Source organism: Theropithecus gelada, chromosome 12, assembly GCF_003255815.1.
Source record: "Theropithecus gelada isolate Dixy chromosome 12, Tgel_1.0, whole genome shotgun sequence".
In the NCBI taxonomy this organism is placed as follows: Eukaryota; Metazoa; Chordata; class Mammalia; order Primates; family Cercopithecidae; genus Theropithecus; species Theropithecus gelada.
Genome location: NC_037680.1, coordinates 38589610 through 38612267, shown reverse-complemented (window position 1 = coordinate 38612267; position 22658 = coordinate 38589610). Strand labels below are relative to the sequence as shown.

Genomic DNA, 22658 nt, shown 5'->3' with positions numbered 1-22658 from the left:
TGCATAGATCATGTTCTGTAGGAGGGGTTTAAAAATTGACCTTTATAAAACAGCCTTCTTCTCCCTGGCCCAATCTGTTATAGCACTTTTTTTTGTTGTTGTTTTGTTTTGCCTTTTTATAGACTGAAGTCCAATCTTAGATTTGGTCTATACTAATTTCTGTAAAAGTGCCACAAAATTTATCCTTGCACTTGAGGACCAGAATAATGTTCTGTAGCACTAACCTCTAGAAATCTAGAGATTTTTAGAATCTCTAGAAATAAAACCATAGCATTTGAAACCTAAGTGGAAAAAAATAATTGATACAGTAGTTTACAATAAGACTGTTTCAGAATCACTCATGCTATATCAGAACTGGTTTGAAGTAAGATAGCACACTCCTTTACTTTTTTATTATTCTAAATTTAGTTATCATTGATTATTGAGAACTAGCAGTACTACTGAGGCAATCCAAAAGACAGATATTAATCTGAGCTGAGAGAAAGAGAGGGATGCTGATGCTGATACTGATATTGGTACTGGTTAAAGGATTATGTAAGTGTCTGTTTTATTTGCAACCTAGCATGAGGTATCTGGGTCAGTTATATGGCTTACAGTTGCATAATAGTTCTAGGAGGATTACCATTCATACCTCAGGAATGGGGACATAGATATTATGACAGAAAGACAGAAAGAAATCTCCCTAGTGTGCAGTTAATACGTGTTGGATTTATTTTCATGATATCCATTTATGACTACAAACGTAAAGCTTTTTTTTTAGCAGAGTTTTAACAAAAGCAGTGATTTTAATTTAGACTATCAGATCTTCCCTTCACAATTTTAGGATGTGAATTAAGTCAGAAGCCAGAGAAATAGGAAGAAGGAGGTGAGTTGGTCAGATAATATAGTCTCATTGAGAGAACCAAGCACTGAGGAATTGCTCAAAAAGTTTATACTCTAATGCAGGAAAGCAAGTGACATGCCTCCACAAAGAAACCGTAATCTAGCCATGGTAAAAGAGATGCAAGATCTGTATTACAGGATGAAGAGACAAGATCTGTGAAAGAAGGAAGACTGATGAGAAAGCTTACCAGATGAGGAATATCAGATATTTCATCTGAGCCTTGAGAGCACTATGCTGGATTTGTAAACAGAGGCAGCAGGCAACATTTCAGGTTTCAGAAACATCATGAGCAAAAGCACAGGCACAAGAAAGCTCAAAATGTGTTCAGAGGAACAGTTTGATGAGAGAGAGCATTTGTGGAGAGGGCAGTAGGATTTAAGACTTCTAAGATCACTGGAAGTTAGTGAATTTCTCAGCAATTTTTACAATACTTTTCCTCACACACACACTTTTAAAAGTATACCATTAATCATTTGGATAATTATAAAATACCAGCACAATGTATGTGTGTACAAGCATCATCTTAGATGATGATTGTAGGGAAGTCCTTAGGTAGAGGAATATATCTAGCAGAATGCTGGAACTGGATCTTACTGGCTTGTAAGAGCCCAGCATGCACATCTCTTTCCAGCTCCACTCAGGATATCATGCTGGAAACTGGCCACAGTGCGAATATTTACACCATGGAAATTGACAAACCTTTTAAAAATCATATCTCCTTCCACCAAAGAGCCAGTTGTTGAACATTTACCTGGGCACCCTTAATGTAATCATATCTCCCTCCATCCTTTCATGTCTACTTAAATTTGCTTAACTCCTCTAGCCTTTCCTGAAAGGTGCTTACCAGCCAAAGAGGTTTCTAATTCACATTCTACCTTGCCGTCTCCAAACCTTGTTATTGCCAAGATTTACTTCCCATGTGGTTATCTGGCTCCTCACTCTTAACTGACTCTACTCTAGGACTTTCTGCCTCCATTACTGACTGGCAGTGAATGAATGGGTCATTCTGGTGGGGGTTGTTATCCTTGAAACCTGTGCTTTAATAACTACCTTTCTTTATTAGAACCTAAGTGCAAAGGCTAAAGGGCATCGATGATACAATCTAAGCCAACCTCATTACACACAATTCAAATTTAATTCTGTTAGAAACATTTCAGCAGTAGAAATTCTATAAACAGGAGCAGAGGAGCTCCATGGATAGCCATGTGGGCCTGTGGCTCTAGGAGAGTGATTTTTCTCTTTGGGGAACTCATTTCCTAGAAGCTTGGATCCAGGAGAGAATATGCAAGGTGGGTGGAGGTGGCTTCTCTCCATTCTGCGGGAACACATGTTCCCTGGCACGGAGAGGAAAATCTGACAGACCAAAATGTGAGTGTGTGTGTGTGTGTGTGCGCGCGTGCGTGTGTGTGTAGATCCATATACATAGAGCTGAAAATAAAAGTGATCTATTTCCTCTCAAAAAAGATTAAGTTATTTCAAAAGAAAAGGAAATATATATTATTAGCAGTATGAGTGTAAGCCCACTTGAGAAGCCCATGCAGTCTTTGTGTGTGTATGCCCAAACGTGCACACATGTTTCAAGCTTTCAGGGTAGCTTGGACCTTCCAGGCATGAGGATTATGAAACTGGAGGGAAGGTGGGGATAGCTGCAAAGGTGAAGCTAAAATGCATCACAAGGTCAGAACTAGAATAAACATGAAATTATCATGAAAAGTGAAAATGGACTAAAGACCTTGTCACCACTGACTCGCAGGAGAACAGGAGCAGTTGGTGCTGTTCTTTCTCAATATGTACAGAGGCCCTTTCCCCTCACGTTTCCTGCTGTAATGCAAAACCACTTTTCGGGAAAAATAGTGTGTGACTGACTGAGGCCAGGGGAAAGAAAGGAAAGATATTCTGTGGGGTGATAAATGCCTCTAGGCCAAAAGTAGGAGAGGCACTACCTGGTAGGAATAGAAGCAAGAATCAATTTGAATTTTACCTAATGAAGCTTAGCTCGTAGAGTAAAGAATACCTACTTGTCCACTACTTGCTATGTTAGCTTTCTCCAGCAGAGGGCAGACTTTACATTGAAATAGATCTAAAAAAGCCTTCAACCTCTTGGTTTTTCTTTTTTTTTTTTTTCGGTTTGAATTTTTTTAAACTTCAATATTTTTGGTTTCTAAATTATTTTAAAACATTTTAAAGTATTTAGAGTATTTTAAATAAGAAATTTCTTGGATTTCAGTTAATATTTCTGCCTTATTAGCAAAATACTCAAGATGTGATTGCAAAATAAGGCGTTTTTTTTTTTTCCATGGCTTTTGGGCTGGTCTTAGGCACTTTCTGTCATTGTAGGCAAAGCTGTTCTTTTTTGTGTTGTTTACAAAATTGCTAAAGAAAATCCTATCTCTTAACTGGATAGTTATAATTTTCGTTCATTCCAATAGCTTTTGATATGAATAACTGCTTTTCCTTAACAGTTCAATTACTATCATCTTCTAATCTGTTTCATAGCTAGCTTTGATATTTTCCCTAGAGGAAATGACACCTACATAAAACTTAACTAAACTTATTATACAATATAACTTCAATATTCAAAGCTCCTCTAATGAGAATTTAAAATTTGTTTCTCTTCAAGTTTCATTTTTTTGGTCTAACCGAATCATTCTCACAATAAGTGAGAAAATAGAGACTACTACCTCTCTATATATATTTTTTAAAACAGGAGGTTAATTCGCTTGTAAGTAGTGGCTAAGTTCAGATCTGGAGACTGATCTGTTGGACTCCAAAGCACAAATTCTTTTCACGGCAAGGCCTGCCTCCAATTGACTCCATACGATCTACTTGTAAAATCATAAACGCAGGACTTTATTCATTAGCAGTTAAATCCAGACTGACTTAGTTTGAAAAATACAAAGAACAAAACAAGATAAACCTAAATAAATAAATTTCAGAAATTCTTGGCATTTAAACTCAATAGGTTGGTTTAATTTTGGCTTCACGCAAGCACTTTCTTGATCTTGCTTTTTTGGGAGTGTGTGTATGTTTGTGTGTAATATATTTTTTAAAGTGAATGCAGGAGGAAGATCTCTGGGGAAGGCGTTCTCCCTATTGTAAGAAATACATTATATTTTCTTTTATTATTAAATTTTACTTACATTTCTATGAAAGCAAAAACATATCAAAATGCATAAGAATTTGCTGCCAAGGAAAAAATATTATTTTTATGTGGAGAAACTGAAGATTTATATACCCTTAAAATGACAAAGAAATCGAGCTCTATATATTCGCTTTCATTTTCATAATAATCTCTACAGGATTCCTGCAATTAATTTTATGTAACAAGAACAGAGGTGTTCTTTTTATTTGAGTGCAGAAAAAAGTTTAAAAAGAAGTGTGGACGCTTAAATGTAAAGTTAGTGAAAATCTATCAACGAAACCAGAAATGTTAGCAAAGTAAAATCGTCTCTCTAAGTTCTTTTCTTGGAAAGATAAGCTCTGTTTCAAGATGGATAGAAAATGTGACAATACAATGAAAACGTCTCTTGCTGTTAAAAAACAACAACACCACAGCTCTTAACACTGTGTTGACAAAACTTCACCCAAATCATCAGCCATGCTTAGTGTTAGGGGAAAAAGCACTGGAACACTGGACTTAGATGCAGAAATAAGGATTCTGCCCCACTGTAGCTGTGTGATCTGGATATACCACTTAACCTCTCAGAGCCTTGGTTTCTCACCTATGAAACAGGAGATAATGGGTATCTACCACATAGAATGTTGAGAGATTAAAATGAAAATTACATTACATCTGTGAAATATCTGAGTTCAGTGTCTTCCTGACACATTGCTGATTGGTTTGTTAGATCAAAATAATCCAGATAATAGACTTTATTAATAATACCCTATTTTGGGTAGCAACTTTTAAAACAATTCATCAATTATTCGTGCACATTGCATAAATAGCTCCCTCCCAAAACTTACGGATGTTAAAGCAAAGCTTGGGAGAAATCTTGACTCTACACGTAGATGAAGTAGGTTTAAGATTAAAGTTTAACTGATAGCGATTAGAAAATGAAGCGGAAATCAAATATAATTTTTATTTCTATTATACTTGGAAAATTTAATGATACAGTCTTAGATTTTAGATAACTGTTAGTATTTTTTCAGTAATTTTTATATTCTCTTCAGTTCTCAATATTACATTTAAAACAGCAAATGAAAAGCATGTCAAAATTCACTTTTTTGCCTCAAAAATCTTAGCCTATATTTCTAGATCTAGAATTATTCTTACGATGACATTTTCCCCATCTCATTTTACACCTTGCCTTTTCCTTACAAATCATACTCTCTTTTCATCAGTACATCTGCCCAAAATGCTCTTCTACTTGACAGTTCTATCCTACACTCGCCTCTGAGCTTCTAACAAGACATACCTCTGGGAATTGCAAAGTGCCATATTTTAAATCTCTCAGTGAGATATGCAGGTTTTCCCGTGTGATCATAAGGGATTCCTCAAATCTGAGTTTTAGAACTAATCTGTGACAACTGATAAGCACAGTATTTTCACATTAGTATATTTATGTTGTGCTAATATACTTAAACAGTATGTGTGTCCATTGAGAATTTTTCTACAAATTTCTTATCAGCTTACTTTTAATTTTTAAGAAAGATATCTTACATATTTGATTGGCATTGGCTATAATTCTGTTATAGCTCTTAAACTAAATAGGTTCATCCAAATTGGATCGGAGATGTAAATGTCACAGATTCTCAGTGGAATACTAGTCAGCAATAAAAAGGAACAAATTAGTAATACACACAACAACATAGATGAATCACAATTATTATAAACTAAGTTTAAAAAGACAGACATAAAGGCTACACATTGCGTGAATCCATTCATATGACATTCTGGAGAAGGAAAAACTATTGGAACAGAAACCAGGTCAGTGGTTGCCACTGGTTATCTGATCTGGAACAGAAACCAGATCAGAAAACCAGAGGGATTTACTACAAAAAGGCTTGAGGAGACTTTTGGGGTGCTGGAAATATCTTAATTATGATGGTAGTTGCATAACTGTATACATATGTCAAACTCTTCAAAGTTGCAAAACTGTATACATTTGTCAAACTTCTCAAACTATAAACATAAAAAGAGTACTCTTTTTAGTAAGTAAATTATACCTTAATATGGCTGACTTGAAAAAATTAACTAGTTAAGGAAAAAGGAAATATTTGCAGTTTTGAGTATTATATCATCTCTTTTCAGAGTTTATTAAAACACACTATGTGTCTATTTTTTCATCCATTTTTATTTCCAGCCCTAAATATGACACTCAAACTAGTTTTAAATAGCTAAGAGCTACCTCATTGGTCTGCTAAGGGGCTTTAGGATGAAATATTATCTAAGCATAAATATTATAAAATATTTTTAATTATAAGAAGAACATTAATGGAACTCCTATCCTAGGAATATATCATTTCTTGATTTTTATTTCATTTTCTAATCACCAGCAATTAAAGTCCTGTGCCAAGAGCTTATTGTACCTAATATTACTCAAAGGTTATCAAGGGCTGTGAAGTAAGTGGGATTAGCCTCATTTTAAAATAAGGGGAACTTGTTAGGTTCAGAACAAAGTGAATAGCAAATTTTGCAAGTCCTTCTGATTCCAAAGCCAATATTAGTAACCACCATTGCTTTATTTTTACCAGTTTAATGGTAGTTCTGGTGCTTGAGAATGAGATTGTGTTAAGTGTTTGGAAATAAACTGTAAGAAAAGAATTCTTCCCTTGAGGGAAAGAAGGTTTTCAAAAAGAATTGATCCTGAGTTCTGAAAACAGAATGTCGGGATTCATAAATGAAGGATGTGCACTGCCATCCATCCATATTAACCATAACTCTTTGATAGAGGCTTAGTCTAATTATAGTAAAGAAAAACAGTTATTTCCAACCTCACATGAGCTTCTAGTACAACTGTGATGCCAGACTTTAGTGATATTCTTTTTGAACAAATTCTCTTCAAGATTTTACATTTATGTTTATTGCCAAACAATCATTTTCATAACTGATCAGTAGATCCAGGTACTTTATTAATTTTTTGTACTTCATTAATTCCCTATCATTTTAAATCAAAAGAGCTCAAAGGTTTCTATGTATTACTTTTGTTTAGAAGACATATCAAACCTAAATATTGTTTTCTTGGGCAACATTTACATGTAGCAGGACAACAAAAGTTATAAACCCTTAGGAATTTGCTTTAGCTCTCATATTGGATGTGTAGTACTTTAAGTAGGTAATATGTATTTGAATCACTACCCAGCAGCTGCTCATCCATAGTGGATTTTTTTTAATGTAGCCTGCCAGAAGCGCTTACCTTTTATTCATAATTGTCTGGGTGTGCCTTCCCCACTTGAATTGAACTGTATGTACTGTGTGCTGTAGAGGTGTGCAGTTAAAATACGTTTATTCTCAGAAATATTTTAAAAATATTTTAAAATGTTTTCCTTTGCAGAATCAGACACAAGTTTGGCAGAAGGAAGTGTCAGCTGCTTAGATGAAAGTCTTGGACATAACAGCAACATGGGCAGTGATTCAGGCACCATGGGAAGTGATTCAGGTACTGCCTAACTGTTGTGTAAACCTTAAAAAGTGTGAAATAAGACGCCATATAGTGGAAGCATGGGGGCTGTTCATACCCTCCCTAATGTATTTATGCAATTAAAGCAATTCTTTTCCACAGTGAAATAGTTTTGGAACTTTGCCATTCACTTTCTTTAAAAGTGTAACTTACAAAAGTCTTAGAACCAAACTCTCTAATTTTGATCCAGTACATATCTTTTTGATCTGGCATATGCCACATTCCATAGAGTCATGTCATCTATTTTATTTATGAGATCTGTTTCAATTAATTTGACTGCATTTAAATGTACTGTATTCAATTTGGTACATTTATTTACTTCCAAACTCTACTTTTTAAATTAAAGTACATTTTTAATAAAAAAATTGATACTATCGATATGAGAAGTATGACTAACTAGAAATTACATATATAAGTAAAAGAAGTCAAATTTATATAAATATCTTTTGATATTAGGCAAAATATTTCGGTCACCAAATGAAAATTTTACCAGGTTTTTCCCAAATTACTCTCCATATCAGTTGTATATTCTACCAGCAATAAATGAGTGCGCCTCTTCCTAATTCCCCACACCTTCATTAGTACTTTCTGTTATCAGTTTTCCTGATTTGTTAGTCTGATAGATTTCAAATTGTTTCTTTCTTTTCTTTGAGTGTGTATTTCCATGATGACTACTAAGCTAAAATGTTAACATTATTAAATGTAGCGATGGGTTAGTGGGTGTCTATTATATACCTTTCTATATTTGTCTAAGTGTTTGAAGTATTTCACAATTAAAATGAACAAATCACAAACAAAAAGAAAACGCTTTGCAAGGGGCCAGCTAAGAAGCATTGGAAAAATGATAAATTAAGAAACAGATTACTTTATTCTTCATTTGTGATTGAGTTGTTTCCCCTAAGAATATATTATATAATTCAGATTATCCTGCATTGTCAGAAGAATTATAAAAATTGATATCCACAAGAGGCCTAAGGCGGCAAAATAGTTTATAGAAAGATGGTCATCAATCCTAAATGTTTTCCAAATTAGATTGTAGCACCTCTTTTTTCATATATCCTTTTATCACAATAACACTCCCGAATCCCATAGAACGAATTAGTTTGAGGAAACCCAATTCATCAAATGTCATTCACAACTTTAATCTTCATTTAAAAGGGTGAATTCATTTTCTGTTCAATTCAGTCAGTGTTTATTGAGTTCTTGCCATGTGCTTATTTCTTTGGATTGTATTTGTTTTTTCTATCCTTGTCATAAAATTGTTCAATTTAATAATTAACATTTCTATTACATGCTATGCTAGAACTCAAAATAGATACTCTAGCTAATATTTAACATCTTTATAGGTTGTTTAAAGTTTTTGGAGATCATGCTAATTTTCATTCGTCTAAGTAAGGGCTTTTCAACAATGTCCATTCATTCAATAAATATTTAATGTGTACCTTCTATGTGCAGGGCATCTTGCCTATTTAGAGCTGTTAACAAATGTATTTGCTGATTTTTAGTCCTCAATGTGGCATGAAACACATGATAAATCTGAACGCAATCTACTTTTGAAAAGCAAATACATTTTCAAGGCAAATACATTTTTGAAGACAAACACATTTGAAAGAACACTACTTGAAGTTCTAGATGGATCAGTACTTAGGAGCAAAGAATTACTTTGCCTAGTGGGTAGTCAATCTCTGAAATGGTAAAATTATGAAATTCCTTGCCCACAAGTGCCTGGTATAAGCTAAAATAGGAATCAATTCAAAAGGAGGTTTGGATAAATTGGTGAACTGTTAAACACATATTGAGGCACTGAAAAATATTACAGAATCTGCAACTGTGCTTTAATCTTTGAAGTTGACATCAAAAGGGACTTTATTCTATATGTCCTTCCTCCTCCTCCAGAGGTCATATATGGGCCATAAGGTGTGACCTAAAGCAATCACGTTCTATTCCTTTGTAGAAGTGTTATGCCATAGTAAACATAATTACCGGTACTTTTAAAGTACAAATTTTCTAATTATATTATGAAAGGCTTTTTTTTTCTGTTTCCCATTTTCAGAAAGATATACTGCCTCTCAAAAAGTGGCAATATTTTTGGCAATACGCATTGGCCTGATATGTAGAAAGTGTTTCCTTACTATTTCAAGATAATGCCTATTAATATTTGTCCAGCTGGAATGGTGTATTTTTCTGTGGTTACATACTATAGGTAAAGGAATACTTTGTAGATTTCAAACACATGCAGTGACAGACCTTTTCTCTCCAAGAATAACTCAGCTGTCAAAATCAATGTGAGAATGAAATTTGCCACATGGTGTAGTTCCAATAGAATATTATTATTTAAGCCTTATTTGATTTTCTTTTTTGACCATTTATATGGTATAATATAATTTTAAGTCTTTAATCAATACTTGTTGTAGAGGGAGGGCACAGTGTTATTCAAGCTTGTGCATATTTTAAATGCTATTTTCATTTAATTGATTATGCTTTTCAGAGAAAGCCAAAAACAAACAAACAACAAACAAACAAAAACCCAAACATTTATTTTATAAAGGAAATTGGCTCCTGGCTCATTGATACCAGCCCAGTTCTCTCCTTCTGGTGACAGAGAAGAGAAAACTCTCTTTTCATTGCTTCTGTGGATAAATTCTTCCATCCCTATGTCAGAGGATGTGATAAGGCAAGAATCAGGCTGAATATTTAGCACTCGCCCAGCTTTTATTCTTTGGATGCTAGTCTCACATTGAATCCAACTCTAATTTTTTTCTGTATCCACACTGTGCTTCTTTTTAAACTTAGGGCCACCTATCAAATCTCCTAGTCTTAAATCAAAAATATGGAAGATTATTGAGCTATCTGTCTAACCAGGTATTTTTGTGTATGTAACAGCAGTGTAGTGCCCCAGACTCTGAAGCCCTTCAAGACAACAACTATATTATTGGGAGTGCCTGGCACATAATAGGTGTCCAGTCAATGTTGACTGAAGAATAAATTTGTGGTACATGCCTACTTAAGTAGCAGTAAAACCCCATGACTTCAGTTCTGAAGTTAAATTGCAAACACAATAGTCCTTTTAACATTCTAACTCTTCTTAAATGTATCAGCATAATAAATGTTTAGAATGCATGAGTAATATTAATATTTTACTCATTTGATTTGGTTCTATATTCTCAGGAAAGAGACTTAGGAAATCACTATATGTTTCTCTTGTTAATATTTCTTATCCAAGGATATAGTCGTAAACATGAAAAATGGGGGAAATCATTATTAAAATGTACTCTTTTAATAGTTTACTCTGCAACTATTATGAAGGAAGCAGCATTTTATTAGTATTCTTAAAATCTATGCAAAAATGTACCTTAGATGAAATTAAACAAAGAGGATTTATTGATATATTTAACAAACTTCCTAGATCAAATAAAAATTTAGCGGTAGTAAATTTCTGGGTCTTTGTTTAGATACTTTATAGTGCATCTTCCTTTGCAAATATACTGGCTCTTTTGGAAAAGTTAGGTGATAAATGATCTTAATAGAGGTGAAATATCAGGGTTTTGATAATCTGTAAAAGCCACAGAGGGGTAACATTGTTCTTAAATAAATCAGAGCCTTACATAAATATAATACAAGATGACTTATTGTAAATAATGTAGAGTTCAAAACAAGCATGCAAACTTATAAAAGTATATTTTAAATGCTGGTGATTTTAAATGAGTTTTTCATAAAAATCATATTGAATGAATCAGCAGATGATCTAATGATAGCTTAAATGTATTGCATCTGCTTTTACTCATCCATACAGAAGGCAAATTTCCTGCCAGGTTAGTAGATGATCCTAAGTGGAATTTGGTGTGAATTTTCCTACCTGTTCAGATAGTACTATCACAGCAAGTTAAAACCCACTCAAATAAAATTATCCAGGGGCTGAAATGGAGCCATCAGCAAGTTTTTTTTGAAGTTAATGGGACTATGTTAGTTTAGTTTTATTGCAATCGTTGATAAGGAAAAGAAGTTATTTCATGTGTGATGAAATACTGGTAAATACTGTTATTCATTTTTTCTTGTGATTATATAAGGCGTAAGATGGGCTTTTAAATTGGTGTAATATTTATTTTACTTCATTTCACATTATAAGCTATGCATTTTTATATCTTTTTCCCCTGGTAATATAGGTTAATATGATCACCTCTAAATAAAATATATTCTAGCTAAAACAAGATACATTATAATAATTTTATTTTAATATTCATAAAGTTTATGTTAGAACTTACTTTATCAGTATTTTAAATTTAAAATCCATGTTAATTTAAAATATTTTCAATATATTATACTTAGGATTTTAGAAAAAGTAGGAATATCTGGAGCCATAAACATAAGGAAGTAATAAAGATCACAATTCACAACTAAATGGCAAAATTAGTCATAATTTAGTTTAAACCAACAAAATTATATTTTACCTTTTAAGGGAAACCTACCAATTAAAGGCTAGCATAGGAAGAGTTTTTTCCCCTACTCTCTAAATATCACTTCTGTACAACGTAGTTGCCTCAGATGGAAAAAGGAACTTGAGATAGATAGGGTGTCTGTGTGTGTGTGTGTGTGTATGTGTGTGTGTGTGTTTGTGTGTATGTGTGCTTTTTGGTATTTGATTGTCAGATAAAGTTTCCACAAATGAAAGAAAGTAGTATCAGCCGTAATACCTTCTTTGCAATAAAAAATAAGGGGAAATACGGAACTGGGAGGACTAATGATTCCTACTTTCTCAGCTCCTCTTGATTTTGTAGGTGGAAGGGCTAGGTGAAACAAGCAGGGCATAATGGCTCCACAAAGAAATGGGAAGCCTGATGCCTTAACAACCATACCTGCCAATCCCGCACCACAGCCCTTTCTACAGATTTGCCTTGGCTTCACCCACTCTGCAAAAACACTCCCCCATGTTGCTCCTTCCCAGTCCTCTAATCAGTTGACTCCCTTTGCACCCCCACACCCCCCGACTCCTTCTGTGAGAGGGATCCTGGGTTGTATTCTGCAAATGTAGAGAGCAGACATTCATTGGTACAGAAAAGAGAAAATGAATTGGTTTGGACCACACGTGAAAAGGAGTTTAAAGCACAAGAAGCCTACGTTCAGTTTCAGGCTTCCTAAGCTCTGTTATTTTGTTGTCCCTTCTCTTATTTTTCTTTTCGATCTTCTTCAGATGAAGAGAATGTGGCAGCAAGAGCATCCCCAGAGCCAGAACTCCAGCTCAGGCCTTACCAAATGGAAGTTGCCCAACCAGCTTTGGAAGGGAAGAATATCATCATCTGCCTTCCTACAGGGAGTGGAAAAACCAGAGTGGCCGTTTACATTGCCAAGGATCACTTAGACAAGAAGAAAAAAGCATCTGAGCCTGGAAAAGTTATAGTTCTTGTCAATAAGGTATTCAAAGAACATATAACATTAGTTGTTCATTTTCATTGTATTATTCTGAAACTTTTATATGATGGCATTTTTGGCATTGACTCACACATGTTCAGTTTAATTAAAAGTAATGTCAAAATAAGCTCTTTATTTTATTTTTAATCCTTTTTAGGCATATGTAATATCTAAGTGATGAACCTAAAAATAGAAATTTTCCAATAAAACTAGGACATTATACCAAATAACTATAACTTATGTAGCCCCAAAACCTGGGAGTTAGTTTTGATTCATCTGCTTCCTTTATTTCCCTTATCTGGTCACAGGTTATATTAGCCCAGATATACTTTAAGGTTAACTGGCTAATTTATCATTGCAAATGAACATGAATGACCCCAAAATATCACTGGAATCAAGGATCAAATATTGTTTTTTACTTTCTCTTTAGCTGTTGACCCTTAGTCAAAGATGGCAAGTCCTCTTTATCCAGAATACATATAATGCGGTTTGGAGATAAAATTAAGTGAATGTTTGATGTCTAAATCAAGTTAAATAGATTTTAAAATGCTCAAGAAGTATATATACACACACACACACACACACGTATATACATATATATACACACACATATTACATTAAATGTAACTGAAGTTTTCCTTCAATAATTTATATCTTAGGGTATTTTAAGGCCATCTTCCTAAGTAAATATGTCTGCTTCCCTGTAAAACAAAATCTAGTTATTTGAGCTTTATTCAGATAAATGAGTTTATTAATTTATAAATATATGAGCTGGGGATATGAATATTTACTATTTTATGGAACAAAAATGAGTATACTTTTCCGCCATCAGAAAGTCTTTTTTTCATTCTTATCTATTCCTTTATTAAAAAAAGCAGTAGACTGTAAAATATTCTATTTTTTATTTCTATTATGCCAAAAGTTTTAGTTACATCCTGTTTTTCAGTACTTAGAATCCATGATTTGAATGATTTCTATCATGTAGTTCCAAATGCATTTTGTGTGCATCTGCTAAGTCCAAAGAGCTCTCCTTTATACTTGTATACTCACTATTAAAACACTTTTATTTCTTTTGCTAGTAATGGTGACACATTCAAATTTGTTTGCCAATAGCCTTGCATATATTTCCTTTGTACAGGATTTTTATTTATTTTTTTTTTTTTTTTTGTTAATGAAATAGGTTTGAATCCTATTTCTACCTACCGGTAGTTTGAATTAGAAAAATTAGTGACTTCTCTAACTTTAATTTCTTAATCTTTAAAATGAACGAAATAATAATTACCCTGCTCTGAAATTTCAGTTGGATTATATATGGCCTAGTAATGACTCTTTCTTTCACTCTGAAATACTAGCTTTCTCCTGCTCCTTTCTCTTCACCTTCATAACTCATGAAACTGAGTAACATAATCAGAGAGGCTCTTAAATGCCAAGTCCAGAGAAAAGAACCACGTTAACTGGATTCAAAGCTACTTAAACTGATAATTTTGAAACCATTTGAGCATCTGCCATTTTCTCAAACTCAGCCTCACCATCTACCCTCCCAAAGGCTCTTCTTCCCCATTTACCTGTCTCTTTGTTAGTAATACCACCTCCTCCAAAGCATGCAGCCCCCACACCTAGGAGTTAGTTTTAATTCAACTACTTCCTTTATTTCCCTTATTTGGTCACGGGGTCATAGGCTACTAGAGTTGAAAAGGGGCTTCGAGATTCAGTTTTCTTCCTTTGCAGAATGGTTCTCTCACTTCTACAGGGTAACTTCCTAATATCAAGGAGATCCGCCTTCTAACAAGACAGCCATTCTTTGAACAACTGACACTGTTAGAAAGCCCTATTTGTATTCATCCAAATCTGTTTCTCTAGAATCCCACAATCACCGGTTAGAGTTCCTTCCTCTGCAACCACACGAAGTCTTAATTTTCCAGCCTAATGACAGCCCTTCACATCGAGAAGGCAGTATCATGTGGCTCCTAAGTTACATTTTTTTTTTTTTTGTCCCTTGGAATAAATGTCCACAGTTCCTTTAACTATTTTCCATATAACATGGTTTCTAAACCTGTCATCATTCCTAGTGCTCATACTCCTTCAGACATTTTTCTAGGACACTCTTAAATGCGGTGTCCAGAGTTGCACAAAATACTACAGATAAGATCTTACCCGTACAGAGCGTAGGACAGATGAGATGTGACACTCAGCTTATGACCGTGTTTGCCTCTGGCATCCACAGACTTATCTGGACCTTGTCATAAATTCAAAATCTGCAGTTCTTTTTTATTTGAAAATCTCTTAAAGTAGAACATTCTTAATTTATTTTTGTGCAGTCAGTTTTTGAGCCTAAATTCAAATACTTAGGTTTATTTCTTTAACTATTGATCTTTTCAAGTCTCATATTTTTGTATGTGTCTAATGCATCTTTCTTTCTATAATATTCCCTTCTCCTCTCAATGCTATATTCTAGCCAGGAATCTTTCATTGCATTGGATCTAGGTAATTCTTAGGAATGCACATTTATGGCTATGTTTAAATGTTAATTGATCCTCATTAATTATTCACATTCACTGCATTGTTGTGTGGACACCTGGGGACTTGACTCTAATTCCTTATCGCTTTTCTATTGTTTTTCTCCTTAGAATTACTAGAAATCCCTCCACTAATTCTTCCATCTATGTCATAACTGTTTACTATAACATCTTTTTGAATTTTAAATTAATTTCAGTTTTAATTCTTTTTGATTGAGTCAGAACACCTCTGGCCCAATAAGTCTACGTAATCTGAATCCTGTGTTTGCCCCAACAACAAGATATTGTTACCCTTGATCTAGAAAAGAGAAATCCTTTTCTTTAAAACCATTTACTTTCATCTCCCTTCCTCCGTCCTTTCCAAAGTTATAGCCTTCGAATGCAGAGAGAAATGAAAACACCACCTGTGTTCCCAGACTTTCCATTTCCTATCTAGGGCTTCAACATCATGAGAGATAAATCCCAGGTTCCTTCAGATGCTGCAATGCAGCCCCATATGATTCAGCAGAAGTGGGTAGCAGTTGGGTTTGATTAGTCTTGGCAGGCACTCTGTCACATCTCAGGAAAAGGCTCCAAGAGGACCACACACCTCCCAATTAGCCATGTCAGACTTGCATCTGGCTTTCTCTGTGTCCTTCAGTAGGAAGTCAACACCACCCAGAGCAAGTATCAGGATTTCCAGCACCTGCTATCTCCTGTGACAACTTATTTTTGTTCTGTACATCAGAAGGTGCTGCTCCTTTTGAAGATTTTTGACTTACCTTTTATGGGCAGAATTTTGTGGTGCGATGTCACTCCATAATACAGAGATTCTTAATTAAATCATTCAGCATGAGTGTATTTAAAGACAAATCAAATGCAGATCTTGTCCTCAAGGAATATAGTCTAGAAGAGAGATGAGAGATATATGTTGATAATATGATAATTAATATTTTATTGTACTTTATAAAGCACTCTCAAATATATTATCTTATTAAATCTACACAGCGACCCCATAAGGTAGTCTTTATTATTCTCATTTTTTCCTATCAGAAAACTGAAGTTCCAAGACTTTAATTGGCAATTCAGGGATCATCCAGCCAAGAAACAGCAGAAATGAGATATGAACTTTTATCTTCTGAGTCGACTGGTCTTCTTTTGCCACTGCACCCTCCTTCTAGAATAAAAGGATGGGTGAAATATCAGGGAAATTTTAGTACTGACAATATGGCACCCTCTATTTCATTTAATTTTCACAACCCTATAATAGGTTAACATTATCCTCATTTTATTAATCTGGAAAATGAGAGCATTGAGATGATTCAGACCTTGTCCAAGGTATACAAGAAGTAAGTGGCTAGAGTAGCTGTTTTCAGGGCTTTCTTCCTTCTGCATCATGCTGTCTCTTTCCACTAAACTGAATTTCCATTCTTTTCCTCAGAAGTCTTCTGTCTTGCGTAAGTGGAATGGAAAGAATACTTCCAGAAAATGATTCAGGAATGGCTTTGTGGAAGAGAGAGAGAAGAGCAGAACCATGGCTCTCAAATTTTAAAGGCTTAAAAGTCATTAAAGTGAAGGTTTCAAGCCTCTGTCCCCATAGATGGTCCCTAGATTCAGTAATTCTTTAGTGGGACTTAGGAGTCAGCATTTTCCAAACTTCTCAAGTGTTTTTGTAACAGGTAGGTCAGAGAGACTTTACTTTGGAAAAAAAGAAAGAAAGAAAGAAAGAAAGAAACGAAGTGAAAGTTTTTCTTCTTACTCTTTCTACCCTTTCCACCTTGTGGTTAGGTAATGTTCTTTTCCACTCACCAACTTAATTACTGATTTTAAGTCCACTTTGCTTCATTAGAATTTATGGATTTCATTTTAACTCTTCCCCACCCCTTCTTCTAGCCCCCCAGACATCTACTTTTGGAAGCCTCCATCATTTCCACTAAATAACAATGTAAACCAGTGTTCTTTATAAGGTGTTCCCCTGAGCCAGGGGGATCAACCATTCGTTATTTAACACCTAAGTGGGGCTTACCTCAAGTAAAAAGATGAATAACACAAACCCTACAGACTAGGAGAAAGGTAACCACTGATTGCATTTCCAGTAGAAATATGGAGAGTGAAGAATATAATGGGCATTCTTCAAAGCTTGCCCTTGAAACTCTTCCTGCCAACTCTCCGTTTGCCATATTGTACACTGCTGGGCTTCCATTGCATAAATCTTTCTAGGATATGACCTTCAAGATGGCCTTATATTTTTTCCCCTAATCCAGAAGGTATTTTGAGTGACTAGTAATGTGTAGCATTGAGGTGTCAACCCAGCTACCTTTTAGCAGATGCTACAATATACAGAATCAGCTGAAAAGGACCAGAAGTTTCCACTTCTTTTGCCAAGTCTACTTGTGGGTTTGTTCTTGCTCAGCCACCACAGCTATTTCAGCAGCTCATTTCTTCACTTCACATCTGTTCTCCTAGTCAATGCCCTAATTCCTCACTTGTGGTCCCCTGATTCTTCCAGTCCTGTGGGCCTGTTGCTTCTGGTCTAATCCAAAACAAACAACAGGAATAAATCACTTCAACAGTACAACTTGTAGGGATCCTGTAAACTGTTATACTACATGTAAAATACTCTGCTTGATGTTTGCAGCCCTTTATAACCTAGCCCTGCTCTACAAATTTAAAAATGTATTTCTTATTCAACTTTAGCTTCAGTTTATCTTTTCACTTACTTGAATCATGGCTTACTAGATTCAAATTCCTTCAAATTCCCCTTTTTTGAGTGGTCAGTTGCTTCTTCTCTTAACTGTCACTTTGTGTGTGTTTCTAGGGGTGCAGTATTACCTCGTGTTGTAATAATTTGTCTTGCTTTGTCTAGTCTTGGTCTGTATGCTTAGCTAGACAGAGTTCCTCAAAGTTGTCAACCATATCTTAAACATCTTTATGTCCCAGACATAAATGCCTATACCTAACAAGGGTATAATAAGTACTTATTGACAGATGAATGAAAGGAATGATGAGAAAGTTGTTATGCCTGATTCACCGGTGATGTAAACACCTCTTTTATTGCTGGATGCCAAACAGGCCTCTGATCAACACTCCTTTGGCTTTGACTAACTTTCTCTCTTTTAAAAAAATCTTCGCACTTTTTTTTAAGGTACTGTTAGTTGAACAGCTCTTCCGCAAGGAATTCAAACCATTTTTGAAGAAATGGTATCGTGTTATTGGATTAAGTGGTGATACCCAACTGAAAATATCATTTCCAGAAGTTGTCAAGTCGTGTGATATTATTATCAGTACAGCTCAAATCCTTGAAAATTCCCTCTTAAACTTGGAAAATGGAGAAGATGCTGGTGTTCAATTGTCAGGTCAGTTTAAGTGTTTATTTTTTAAAAAAAATTAATAGTAATATTAATGATAACGAGTCTATATTTGTTAATTTTTTAAATGTTTATAAAAATTAACTGGTTTAAATTGTTTTTTATTGCTTATGGTTTTATTAAAATCCTTCTACTTCCTGGAGGAAACAAAAAAAGTAAGTTTTTAATTAGACCACTTTATTCTGCATAAGAATAAGGCAAGCACTCACTGGAATTTCCATTTATTCTGACAAGTTCCTTTATTTGCTAGTGAATGTTGTTAGATCTGCTTCCCGGAAACATAGAATAAAAATACAAATCTTGTGTTTTGTGGGGTATAGGATGAGAATGTAGGATAAAGAATGGGAAAAAAGTAAAAATAATTTATAGTAACTAAATGCAATGTTAAAACAAGGCAAAATTTTCCCTCTTTAAATAGTGTGGTTTTCACTTGATGTAATAAAAATAAAATTCACTAACCTAAAATTAAATATTTTATTAAAGAACAAAAGTATAATCCTGAGATTTGTTTTATAATAAGCCAGGATGTGAATTCCACATCTAGTGCTTTTTAGCTCTGCAAACTTTCTGAATCTTATCTGTTAAAGAAGGAGAATGCCTAACAGGGAGTTTCATGATTAGTATATATGAACTTCTATGTGTACAGGTGCTAGTGTAGTTGGATCTCCCTCCTGAAAACTGGAAGTGGATTGCTCTTGTGTCCTGCCCAAGAGAAGGCATCCCCAAGGCAGCTCAATTACTGGTCTAAAGTTATTTTCTCGCTGTAGTGTGCTGGTATGGAGAAATGAACTCTTTGAATTTTCTTTGAAGACTTTTCCCTCATTATCATTGATGAATGTCATCACACCAACAAAGAAGCAGTGTATAATAACATCATGAGGCGTTATTTGATGCAGAAGTTGAAAAACAATAGACTCAAGAAAGAAAACAAACCAGTGATTCCTCTTCCTCAGATACTGGGACTAACAGCTTCACCTGGTGTTGGAGGGGCCACAAAGCAAGCTAAAGCCGAAGAACACATTTTAAAAGTAAGTCATAATTGTATGTATAACCAATGAAAGCAAAGCTAAAACAAACGCCAGGACTTCTTGGTCTTGTTCAATAAGGTTGAGTTCAAGTGTTGTGATCATCAGTTAAGTGAAATCTGTTTGCTTTAGTACAATAAATATACTCAGTCTTCTATAAAATACGAATATGCCTTAATAAATATCAATAACACAAAACAATATCATAAAAATGATGGAGAGTGATATAATTAATGCAAAGTTGAGACAAATAGAATGCCTTCTTTGCATCTACTCTTATAGTTAAACTTAATGATCTACTTGATATAGAAATATGCATAAACTGTGAAAGTTTCTCGTTGTCACACATGATAAAGTCTTGCTCCAAGAGTTTCAAAACTACATGTTTTCTGTGTTTCTTATGTGATTCTAGGAACCGAGGTAATTCAAATCAAAGGGAAATAGGGATATGAAGATCTTTAAAGATGAGCTTGTCAGCGGCCCCAAAATGGTAACACCACGTACAGTGCTACTGTTAAGCTTGGGTGTTACATAAATCATAGTAGCCCAAGAAGTATTTTGGTACCAAGGCAATTGCATTTGAATTTTAAGTCCCTTACTTCAGGTTGAATTCAATACAAATTATGTAGAGTAGACACAACATTCAGAGATGCAATTATAGACTCCAAAATATAATTTATTACTGGGATTAAGGACTAATTCCAGTCTAATAATCCAGGAACATGGCTAAGGATGCTCCCAGCTTTGCATCGCCTGCTTTATGTGTAGAAGAAGGTGGTAGCATGATTCATGGATGTCAAGATGACTTTTGACATGCCTCATGTAACATGGTTATCTCAAAATCATTCTCTGTCAATGATGGTAAATTGTTATACTCTTTCCATGTCAGTTTTCCACCTGGAAAATGGAATTTAAGAACTGAATATCAGTAGACCTTTTTCTCTGGAATTATCCACCAACTTGATTTAGAAGCTCCTATTTCCTATATTAGGACAAATGTTACTGATGGTTGGTTAGTGAGATCCATAATAAAACAATGTTAAAATGCTATATTTAGCAAGCAATGCTACATATTACTTGCACGAAATTTTATACTACATATTTATACTACAATTTAATGCTACATATTTTTTACATGAAAAATAATTCTACGCTGAATAAAGTGAACAGGAAAAATAATTGCATAAATATTTAAAAATGTCTCTTTTCCAGCTATGTGCCAATCTTGATGCATTTACTATTAAAACTGTTAAAGAAAACCTTGATCAACTGAAAAACCAAATACAGGAGCCATGCAAGAAGTTTGCAATTGCAGATGACACCAGAGAAGTATGTGCTTAACGTTTTATATCTATTTGATTGGCAATACCACATTCAGTTGAAAGATGGCAAAGGCTATTTTATACTGACCATCTGAATAATATTGTTTAAAAATTTAAGCAAACAAGTTTCGGGTTTTTTTTTTTTTAATTGATGTTAGGCAGTGAAGCACTACATAGAATTCTCCCCTCTAGTCCTCTTTTAGTTTTCTAGTTTACATGAGGATTAGCTCATTCATTGTTTGCTACATATGAGTTATGAGGGACAGTGGGGGGCGATGACCAGGGGGGATGTATAACTAAGCTGGAGGGGTTATGACAGTTCGTTTTAGCCTTTTTAATTTTCTTGGTGAATTCCAGGATTGATTTTCTGATATGCCACAGAGCCATTTTGTTGTTATCAAATTACATTTGGCAATGATAATGGGAATCCTACCTAATTTGCATACTTGCATATTTACTTTCTTAGGAAAACAGTGCAGTGGTAAAGAAGTGAAATATTTACTGTAATGATGCCTTTCTGATGAATTTTTCAGGAATTATAAAAATAAACCGAGAGTCAATTTGGACATTATGGCCAGTAAATTATGTCAATACTTTGTTTTGTAAAATTTAGAAAGCGTTACAAATTCTGGCCATATGTACTTGATAATACCATTGAAAATAAGAATGTTGGGATCAAATGATATGATATATGAATAGTAGATAAAACAAAGATTGAAATATAGTAGGCACTAAACCAATGTTAGTAACTAGCCTCCGTATATCTCTTATTTTTAATTCTGAAAAGGACTGCTATCTACTCCAGCTGTACTATTACAGTTGAATATATTTTATTCACTTTCCCTTTTTTGTTACTTATTTGGTTTTACTTGATAATTTTAAATGCATAGTTCTACTCATTAAGATTTTCAAAACTACATTTCTCAGGTACATTTTTAAAAGAATTTGCCATTTTTAAAACCTACTTTAATTTTTTATATACTTTGAAGCATAACATACATACAGAAAAGTACAAATTCATATGTGTACTGATCGCTGAATTTTTGTAAACTGAATACACATATGTAAACAAAATCCACATCAAGAGACGGCACATTGCCAGTACCCCAAAAGCTCCTGGTTCCCCCTTCCAGTCACCATGCCCCAGGAATCACTACTATCTTGACTTCTCAAACAAAAATGAGTTTTCACTGATTCTGAACTTTATATAAATGGAAACATATAACATGCACTCCTTTATTTCTGGCTTTTATTCAGACTGTACTTCAACTTATTATTTTGGTCGAAATAATACTGAAACCAATTTTACAAAGGGGGAATGTTTCTTAAATTACATTGTAAGCTTTCTAAATAATTGTGGCATTAATGCAATATGTGTTTTCTAAGTTACCTTTAACATACAAGGTTTATATCATTCATTAACTTTACTTTCATTAACTTTTTAAGTTGGAGATTACAGCAGAGGTAACAGGGTGTTGGTGTGGGTGTGGCTTGATGGCAGACTTAAAAGAGAAGCTGACAAAAATAAATGTACAG

At 34.3% G+C, this 22658-nt stretch overlaps 1 protein-coding gene across 1 annotated transcript in view; it reads left to right on the top strand.

Annotated features, from left to right (window-relative positions):
• Nucleotides 1-22658, top strand: part of IFIH1 (interferon induced with helicase C domain 1) — a 52059-nt gene that overhangs the window by 17956 nt on the left and 11445 nt on the right. Inside the window, exons 4-8 of the mRNA XM_025404673.1 lie at nucleotides 7381-7485; nucleotides 12695-12915; nucleotides 18553-18763; nucleotides 19586-19803; nucleotides 21013-21129. Coding sequence (XP_025260458.1) covers nucleotides 7381-7485; nucleotides 12695-12915; nucleotides 18553-18763; nucleotides 19586-19803; nucleotides 21013-21129 — 872 coding nt within the window. The remainder of the gene's footprint in view (nucleotides 1-7380; nucleotides 7486-12694; nucleotides 12916-18552; nucleotides 18764-19585; nucleotides 19804-21012; nucleotides 21130-22658) is intronic.